The 10,739-nt window shown below is 39.0% G+C and overlaps 1 protein-coding gene across 3 annotated transcripts in view; it reads right to left on the bottom strand.

Annotated features, from left to right (window-relative positions):
* Nucleotides 1-465: 465 nt before the first annotated feature.
* The window catches only part of GLRB (glycine receptor beta), a 159,100-nt gene continuing 148,826 nt past the window's right edge, over nucleotides 466-10,739 (bottom strand). For all 3 annotated transcript variants that reach the window (XR_013219997.1, XM_077279400.1, XM_077279401.1), the window contains one exon: nucleotides 466-1,381. Coding sequence is in view for 2 of the 3 variants with exons in the window: in XM_077279400.1 (XP_077135515.1) it covers nucleotides 1,085-1,381 (297 nt within the window). In the remaining variant the exon portion in view is untranslated. The remainder of the gene's footprint in view (nucleotides 1,382-10,739) is intronic.

Below are 10,739 nucleotides of genomic sequence, written 5' to 3'. Positions count from 1 at the left end.
TTCCTAGAAGAAGCTCTAGGTTAAAAGATATAGGTCTTTTTCCTGAAGCTGCTTCCTTGGTGGTTTTGCTGTAATTTTTGAAATGGCGCCTTGTTTATGCTACTTCTTTTAACGAGTTCACAGTTTAAGAACCCTGATGTAGTTAAAAGTGGTGACAAAAAAAAAAAAAAAGTGCTTAGCTTGTCCTTAGCAATTTCACTTTTACATTGCTGGGTATTAGGCTTATTTTTGCAGCAGTTTTGTGGCACTTTCTCAGGCTACATACCGGTGGAATCCACCTGAAAAAAAAGACGTGGCGTTGCGGATACCCTTACAGTGTACCCGCTCTGAAACCAGCTCCCAAAAAAAAAAAAAAAGAAGAGTGTGAACATACCGTTAGCAAGGTATAATGTGACAAGCATAGGACAACAGCAAACCCATGTACACTGACCCGGTGCTGTATGTGGTATTATACACGTCAGCTGAGACATTTCACTTCCAGCTTTAATATTTTTTTTTTATTTTGTAGACATTAACTTTTAGCTCACGCAAAGTATACAGCGTAGATTCGTAAATAGATTATTTTACAAAAAATAGTCTTTGATCATTTATCTTACACCTTGACAGGAGCCTTATAATCTGTTTCATTATGAAGTCAGTATATTTATATGATATGAAGATCTGTACATTTTGTCTGGACACAGTGCAATCCAAACGCATATAATTTTTCTTTGAAAAGAATAAGGATTGATCTTTACATACTACATATATTGATCTATGGTTTGAATGAGGCTTAACGTGCACAAATCTCTTTTGAAAGCATCTCATAACTTTTCATGTTAAAACAGTAGAGGCTGGGGAGGGGGTTATGTATGCATTACTCATAACTGTTAATAGCAGAAACCTTACACTTATATACATCATTTTAAGCACAGACATTGCAGTGTCATGCTTCCATTTAAAAAAGCCAATTTTCATTACAATTGCATGGCATCTACAATGAAAGATATTGCTTTGCAAATGTAGACAAGATCACAGGTTGGCTTTAAAGAGTGTGGGAGTAATGGCGACTTGTTTAGTGAACTTAAAGTTAGAATTCGAGTCATCATAAATATACTAGCCAATATATGACATTAAAGAACAAGAAGGAGAAGGGAAACAGTGCCCTTGAGTAAAGGTCAATCCGTTTGGCTTCAGATGGAATGATTGGCTTAGCAGGAGGCGGCTTTTTGTTGTTCTTCGCTTGAGATTTTCCCAGACCGTTGTTGACTTCAATTGGTTTTCCATAACAATCGTAATTGGACAATTCAAAATCTCTGGGCAAGCTTCCAACAATGCTGAAGTCATTGGACCTCAAATCGGATTTCGACGTGCAGACTTTTTTGCATCTCGTTTCTGCAACCTGGGAATAATAAACAGCAAGTTAAATTATTGATTTAAGAATGTTTGAAAAACATCAAATAGCGTATACCGGAAAAGAAGACCGAGTTTTCTAAGATGTCTCAGCAAGACGACATTCAGCCTGACAGGTGGGAACTAGAATAGAAACATTCTGCATTAATCTCCATGGAATATACAATATGGCTAATAATCAATCATATGCGCAAACACTACTTCACAAAGTCACCAAGGAAGGATAATTCTTGATAACTTGAAATCCTAAAATGTATATGTGTGAGGAATAAAAATCTAGTAACTATTAGTGATCTAGTAAATAGAAATTCACTTATAAAATCAGAATTTAGACAATATAGACATGTATAGCAACAGAAAGTGATGTGCACTCTGCTAGGATGGAGGTGCAGGCTGAACGTGGACAGAGTCCAATAAAATTGCCAAAGGAAAAGACAGCCGCACTCACCAAGTTCTATCACATTGCAAAAAGTGTCTATATTTATTACATATACAGTGAAATCACCACACGGAAAATTCAATAAGTGGGAGCAAGGCAACGTTTCGACCCTATATGGTTCTTTGTCAAACCTCATTTAGGAGGAGAAAAACAATGTTCAGGTAAGTTGGGGGAAGTCACCACTCATCTAAGTGGACAATATGAATCTTATGAATCTGGCGTCTCCCCGCCACCACCACAGACACATTCAGAAATCCATGAAAATTGGTTCGATCTTGGATCGCAATGCACAAACTGGCGGCAAGTCTTCCTATATTTCTATGAGGCTGTCACAGAGCTGGTGTCAGTCCGTGCATTGCAGTCAACGATCAGACAGATTTACATGGATGTCTACTTCACCCCAGAACTTGATTCACAACCAGACCGCTCAAAACCGCTGTATGATTTCTTCCATGCTGCTATTCCTTGTCTGTGTGCGCTAAAAAATGAACGAAGAGCAGGAATCTGTGCTGTGATAACAGATTAACAATTTTTTAAAAAGCCAATTTTGACCTTAACCCCTTCGACCCGAAGCCTATTTTCACATTCCTGACAAGGCCTTTTTTTCAATCCTGACCAACGTCACTTTATGAAGTAATAACTCTGGAATGGTTGAATGGATCCCATCAATTCTGAGACTGATTTTTCGTGACATATTGTACTTCATGTTAGTAGTAGATATAGGTAAATAATGTTTTGCGCTTTACAATTTACAAACCATCATGCCCTTAAACCAGAGAGTTATGTCACACAAAATAGTTAATAAATAACAGTTACCACATGTCTACTTTACGTCTGCACAGTTTTTTTTTAAACATGTTTTGTTTGTAAGGAAGTTAGAATGGTTAAAAATTTATCAGCAATTTCTAATGTTTCACACAAAATTTATAAACCCATATTTTTTCTAGGCATCACATTACATTGACTTTGGGAGAGCTATATGACAGAAAATATGCAATAGTGACACCATTCTAAAAACTGCACGCCTCCAACTGCTCAAAACCACCTTCAAGAATATTATTAAAGTTTTAGGTGCTTCGCAGAAATTAAAGCAATGTGGAAGGAAAAAAATGGAAACTTTACTTTTTCACAAAAAAATGTTACTTTAGCCCCAAATGTGTATTCAAAACAAGGGTAACAATGTGAAGGGAAGGAGCATAATTTGCCTTATGAAATGCAAAATTGGTTAGAATTGACATAGGATGCCATATCGCATTTGCAGAGCCCCTAATGTGCCTAAACAGTGAAAGATCCCCACAAGTGACCCCATTTTGGAAACTACCTCCCTCAAGGAATATATCTAGAGGTGAGTTGAGGACCATGAACCCACAGGAGCTTCACAAAATTGTATAATCGAGCCACGAAAATTATAATTGACATTTTTCCCACAAAAATGTTGCTTTAGCCCCAAATTTTTCATTTTCACAAGGATAACAGAACATGATTGGCACAATTTGTTACAAAATTTCTCCTATGTATGCTAATACCCCATATGTGGTCAAAAACTACTTGAAGCACAGTGCAAAGCTCAGAAAAGAAAAAAAGCCATATTGCAGTGCAGAATTTGCTGTTCTGGTTCGTGGGTGTCATGTCACATTGGCAGAGAAGAGAACAGTAGAACCCTCCCATAACAGACCCCATTTTACAAACGACTCATCTCATTAAATTCATCTAAGAGTGCAGTGATCATAATGCTACAATAGAGGTCACAGAACCTTATACAATTGGGCGGTGAAGAAAAAATAATTACATTATTTCCACAACAAAAAAATTGTTTTAGCCCCAGATTTTACATTTTAATATGAGAAAATGGGTAAAAATGGCACCAAAATTTTTCACACAATTTCAGCTGAGCATGGCAATCCTCCATACGTGGCTGTACATTACTGCTTAGGCTTCTTTCACACTTCCGTCGTTCGGGATGCGTCATAATGCAGTAAAGTGACGTATCGACGGATGTTATGAAAATAGTGGAAAATGTGTGCAACGCATCCAGTGTTATGACGGATGTGTCAAAGGAGTTCCTGCCTGCATTTTCAGGTATAAAAAAATCCTTCCGGGCATGCTCAGAATGAAAAAACGGGATACGTCGCTGGATTCCTGTGTTTGACGGTCAGCGATGGATCCTGCGTCCATAGGCTTCCATTATAGCCAACGATGGACAGCACAGGACCCGACGCTGAGCAATTTTCCGACGTGCAGAAAAAACGTTCATCTGAACGTTTTCTCCACACGACGGACCGCTATTTTCCAACGGATCCAGTGCACGACTGATGAAACGGATGGCCATCCGTCACAATCCATCGCTAATACAAGTCTATGGGAAAAAACAGGATCCTGCAGAAAAATTTGCAGGATCCAGTTTTTTCAAAACTCGATGGTTTCGACGGGAGGAAAAAGACGGAAGTGTGAAAGAGGCCTTAGCCACACGGCAAGACTCAGGAAGAACGGAGCGCTATTTGACATTTGGAGCACAGATTTTCCATGACTAGTATGTGGACTCCATATACAAAGCCCTCAAGTTCCAGAACAGCATAATCAGTGACCCCTTATTGGAAATAACACCCTTCAGGGAAATTATCTACAAGTGTAGGGATGATATTGACTCCTTGAGTGTTTACCAGAAACAAACAGCAATAGGGATTACTGAGTGAAAACTGAAAAGCTGTCAACTGCAAATTGTAGTTCCAAGTACGTTATAGTGCCCAGTAAGGAATAGTGCCCAGTACAATGTGCCCAACTCATGCTTTTGGAGACATGCATGCAGTAAATTAAGAAGGCTGTCATCACTGCAGAGATACCAAACATGTGAATGTTAAATGTGGTGCAGACACACTGTATAGCTTAGAAGGAGGGGGGCATATGGAATTGGGAGTGCCGGATTTCTTTTGGGGGGGGAGACATTTTGCTTTAACAGAGCCTTTATGTTACCAGTAACATGGAAGCCCCCAATATTTCCTTTAACAGATGACGGATCTGAGAGGGAACTTTTTTTTTAGTTTGGATTTAGTTGGTTCTACCACACTATTCCCCATTCAGTGTCCGGTGGAAGTTCCAGCTATAGCTTCCCAAGGTGTTTCATCATCTAGGACTCATCAGGGGAGCCGCACCAGGGCATAAGTATGCAGGACGGCTGGGGATGTTACATAGTGCTGTTTCACCGGGTATTGAATGGGGAATAGTATGGTAGAACCAACCCCCATACACCCGGTGAGATTGTTCCATTAACTACTACTGCGACCCCCAAAAATATGGGTCATTAATTGTAATTATTATGCATTTGTTTCTGCTGCATATATTTATTAACTAGATGGTGGCCCGATTCGAACGTATCGAGTATTCTAGAATATGTAGGTAGTATGCAGCACAGGCTACGTACTATATTGCACAGTGACATAGTATATAACACAACCAACGTAGTATATGACATAGCTACGTAGTATATAACAGAGCTACGTAGTATGTAACACAGCGTACGTAGTATATAGCAGAGCTATGTAGTATATAACAGCCACGTAGTATATAACATAGCCACGTAGTGTATTGCACAGGTATGTAGTATATTGGTCAGCCATGTAGTATATAGCAGAGCCATGTAGTATATTGGTCAGCCACGTAGTATATTGCACAGCTACGTAGTATATAGCACAGAGCATGTAGTATATTGCACAGCCCACGTAGTATATTGGACAGTCACGTTGTATATTGCCCAGCTACATAGTATATAGCACAGAGATGTAGTATATAACAGAGCCCACGCAGTATGTAACACAGCCCACGTAGTATATAGCAATGTGGGCACTATATGTGTGGTTAAAAAAGACTTAAAATAAAAAATAAACATATACTCACCTTCCGAAAGCCCCTTGAAGTCCTGTCGCCTGTGTGCGGTGCACGCGGCAGCTTCCCCTCCCAGGGTTGGTATGAGCGCAGGACCTGTGATGACGTCGCGGTCACATGACCGTGGCGTCATGGCAGGTCCTTCTCGCATAGCATCCTTGGCACCGGAACCTGCCGCTTGCACTGCCGAAGACAGCACGCGACGTCGGAAGGGGAGAATAACCTTTTTTTTTTTAATTATTATTATTTCTAACATTAGATCTTTTTACTATTGATTTATTATTATTTATTAGATCTATTTACTATTGATGCTGCAGGGCAGTAAAGCAGCGGCCATTTCGCTGCCAGACTATGGCCGTCGCTGATTGGTCGTGGCAATGGTCATGGGCGTTTTGCCACGACTAATCAGCGACTTGGATTTCCATGACAGAGGCCGCGACCAATGAATATCCGCGACAGAAAGAAAGACAGAAAGACGGAAGTAGACCTTAGACAATTATATAGTAGATGTATCGACACCAGTTTAACTATTTTTCTAGATGCCGTGTCGAGGTCTTAGTGGTCTCCTGTGGTATGAGATTTGTAGCACTTAACTTTTCTACTGCATTCCCCAGTCTGAGTCTGCGGTGGCATCATTTCCAATTTATCATACCTATGCTAAGAATAGGTTTTGATACACTTGGCAAGAGAACCAATGCAAGTATCAATCTGAATCTTTGTTACAGATTAGTATTTGCTCCCATTGTACCCACAGTATGGTCCCAAATTATTTGGACCAAATGGGGCTTTGATAGTGAGCTATATTGTATTATCTCTAAGTTCTGACATTTGGGGTAGAACCCATGCATTGATTCAGGCTATTAGCCTGTGTCCATTTTTCACAATTATCACTTGCACATAAGCACTTTTTATTAGGTTATATAAGTTATATTTTATCTATTTACCATTTCCTTTTGACTATTGGGTTAATAACCAAGCCCAATATTTTAAAATCGACCAGTGTCACTTTATGTGGTAATACCTCTGGAATGCTTCAATATATTTCAGTGATTGAGTGTTTTTTCGTGACACATTATACTTTATTTTAGTAGTAAATTTACGTCAACATGTGTTGCATTTGTTAAAATATTGGAATTTTGGTGAAAATGTAGAAAAATTTGCAATTTTCAAATTTTCTATTTCTATAGTTGGGCTCAAAAGTTTACACACCACGGTTGTCATTATGATTAAAAAGAGAAAACACAGTAGTTTTACAACAAATGGCTTCACCCAACCACTAACCATTAGTGGGGAAAACGTTTTGGTGTTATCATTCATATTATCTGAAAAGAGGCCAAGAAAGAAAAAATTCTGCCAAGGTATGTAAACTTTTGAGCACAACAGTATATCCCTAAACCAGTTAGTCATGCCTTACAAACTAATAACATTTCCCATATGTCCAATTGGCATCTGCATCATTTTTCAAACAACATTTTGTTAGGATAATAGAAAGTTTAGCAGCAATTTTTCATTTTTTTTGAGTCAAGAAATTTACAAGTGCCCTATTCAGATTTAAACTTTGAGGGGCCTATATATTGGAAAGTCCCCAAAAGTGATACCATTTTAAAAACTGCACCCTTCAAATACTTCAAAACTGGTGTCAGGAAAGGTTTCAACCCTACAAAGAAATTAATGCAAAGTGGAATGAAAAAAGTAAAAAAAATTTTTTTTTCCTCTAATATGTTGCTTTTGTCCCAAATGTTTCACTTTTGAAATGGATAGCATGAGAAAATGGACCCCACAGGTTTTTTTTTACACAGTGTCTTCTGATTTTTTTTTATACCAGACATGTAGTTAAAAGGTTCTGGTTGGACAAACAAACAGCAGTGCTCAGAAGGGAAGGTGCACTATTTTAACTTAGGAACACAAATACATGTTGCATTTGCAGGACCCCTAACGAGCCTAAATAGCAGAAACCTCCCACAATCCTCCCCCCTCCTATTTTGGAAACTACACCCATCAAGGATTTTATTCAGGGGTATAATGAGCATTTTGAACCCACAGGCACCACACGGAATTTGAGAATATTAGGTCATCATATTGAAAAATGTAATTTTTCCCCCAACAATGTTGCATTAGCCCCAAATTTTTCACTTTTGCATGAGGTAGCACAAATAAAGTTGACCCATAGCTTGTTACGTTCTTTCTTCTGAGCATGGATATACCCATATGCAGTCAAAAATTGCTGTTTGGACAAACAGCAGGGTTCGGGAGGGAATGAGCGCCATTTGAATTTTGGACCATAAACCTGGCGCCATTTGGAATAAATTGTCATACTTGCAGAGCCCGTGAGATTAAATAACAGAACACCCCCATAAATGTTTTTTTATTATACCCTCTAATGTATCTTAGAAGGTAGTGAGTAATTTGAAACACCTTTTCAAGTAGTTGATGCAATAACAAGTTTGAAAATGTACAATTTGCATTTTTTCCAGTGTCACTTTTATGAATTTTTTTGTACATTCTGAGAACTACACCTCAAATGTTATTGCACTAGTTTTTCAGTGTTCAGAAACACATCCAATATGGCCCTAATGTGAGTACTGGACACACAGCTATGTCTATAATAGATGCTGCACCATTTCAGCTATAGGGTAAAATTTACGGAATTCCAGGACCAATTCAAATCTTACAGAGACATTGAGCTACCAAACAATGAAAATCCATCCAGGAATCAATACACTCAGGGGGAGGCATACACCTAAAAACACATTTGCTGATTACAAAACTTGGTCTTACTAACCAAACAGTTGTCATGTAATTGTGTATATTGTAACAAGAAGAGGTACCAAAATAGCAGAAGTGCCCCCATTTTGGAAATTAGACCCATCAAGAAATTCATCTGGGGGGGGGGGGGGGCTTGGGGGGAGGGTCTTGAGCTTGTTGAACAGGGTGGATAAAAATCAATGTTTTTTTTAAAAAATCAAAAAAATCGGATTTTTTTGATTTAAATCGGATTTTTTTGATTTAAATCGGATTTTTTTCAATAAACTGCTTTTTGAGGAAAATATTTTACCATCCAAAGGTTCTTCCATCATGAGATAAAGCTGAGTTGTTTAACCCTGTAGAATAAAGGCTGTATATGTGTAACATTCACAATGCCATGCTCTTCCAGAGGTTTCTGTAGGATGCTGACTATCCAACAAGTTTGGGCATGTCAACTGAATGGAAAAAGAAACTAAACCAAAAGTGAAACCAAGCTAGAAGTGTGGAATTAAAGGGGCAGTATGAACAAAATGTGGAGGCTATTAATAGTTTATACAATTAAGACATGCTGCTTTTAAACACCTACCTATTGCCATATAGTAAAACAAAAAAGATTTTTACTTACTTTGGGGTCCCCCCCTCACCCTGGCGTTAGATCGTTGCCCCTAGTTTCGTCCGTGTAACTATGGGCGCACATGCGCACTGCTCTCACTTCTCATTTTAATCGTGATTTATATTAAAAAAAACCTTTTGATTTAAATCAGTGATTTAAATCATGATTAAAATCATGATTTAAATCGATCCGATTTAAATAGAAAAAAATCTTTTGATTTAAATCGTGATTTAAATCATGATTTAAATCGGCGTGATTTAAATCAATCCACCCTGTTGTTGAATCCATAAAAGCTTCAAAGAACGTTTTCAAATTTGGATGTAAAAACAAAAATTATGTTTTGTCTGCTAAAATGTTGTTTCAGCACCAAATTTATAACTTTCACAATGGATAACAGGAAAAAGTGGACCCCATAATTTGTTAAGCAATTTCTTCTGAACACGGAGATACCTCATATGTGGTCAAAAACTGCTGTTTTGGCTTATGGTAGGGCTCGGAAAGGAAAGAGCGCCACTTGATTTTTTTAGTGTAAATTTGTCTGCAATAGATTGTGAATGCCACGTCGCATTTATAGAACCCCTGACATGCCAAAACAGTATACCCTCCCCCCTCCCACGAGTGACCCCATTTTGCAAACCAGACCCCTAGAGGAATTAATTTAGCATTTTTAACCTACAGGTGATTTATGACACTTTAGAACATTTAGATGTGATGGTGATGTTCAGAGAAGCCATGTTGTGACCTTCTGGTCACCTGGCTTTGTACCTCAATGCACTGTCAGCTTCCTAAGCTTGTCGTTACCTCCTCTCTGTGGAGGCCCGCCAAATGAAGGGTGCTACTTGTTGGGGTAGTAAGCCCTGGAAACTCTGATGTCACAGCTGCTTTTATCCCGGCAAGTCAGCGGAAGGGTGAGACTCTAATTTTGCACCATCTTGGATATTGTGCTGGGACTATTCTACATGATATTTGCCTGTTTTGTGGTTCAATAAAGTATTGTAAAACTGTTTAACCCTCACCCTGTATTGTCTAAGTAGTATTACGCCAATGGTAAAAGAAAAGCGGGTGTTCGGTGGGATGTGCCTTGGTCCATGCAGTTTCAGCTAGCAGACTAGAACACCCGCTGACCCCCCCCGTCTCTTCAACATGGGTTTTTGGAAAATTAAAGGGAACCTTTCACCCCCCCAGGCGTTTTTCATTAAAAGAGCCACCTTGTGCACCACTAATGCTGCATTCTGTCAAGGTGGCTCTTTTAGTTCGGGTCCTTGCCAATGCTGAAATAATCGTTTTTTATAATCGTCTTTTCCCCCCTGACACAAATGCCTCCAAGACGTCACTCAGGGCCTCCGTGCGCCGCCTCCATTTCCTTCCTGAATGTCCCCGGCGCCTGCGCTTTAAGTTCCAATCATGCGATGGGAGTCAAAGGGCAGCACAAACTGTGCATGCCAGGAAAAAGAAAACAAAAAAAAAACTTACAGCGCAGGCGCCGGACATTTTTCTTTGTGAAGAGGACAGGCGCAGGGGAAATGACAACATCGATGACAAGGTACCGTGGGGGACTTGGAAATAAGGTTTCCAAGAGAAATAATTTTTTAAACTTTATGTTAAAACATTTTTTAACATGATTGATGTTATTCGATGAAAGCTTTTAATCAATCTTGGGAGAGGCGTCTG

Source organism: Ranitomeya variabilis, chromosome 1, assembly GCF_051348905.1.
Source record: "Ranitomeya variabilis isolate aRanVar5 chromosome 1, aRanVar5.hap1, whole genome shotgun sequence".
In the NCBI taxonomy this organism is placed as follows: Eukaryota; Metazoa; Chordata; class Amphibia; order Anura; family Dendrobatidae; genus Ranitomeya; species Ranitomeya variabilis.
This window is presented reverse-complemented; position numbering and strand designations above follow the sequence as displayed.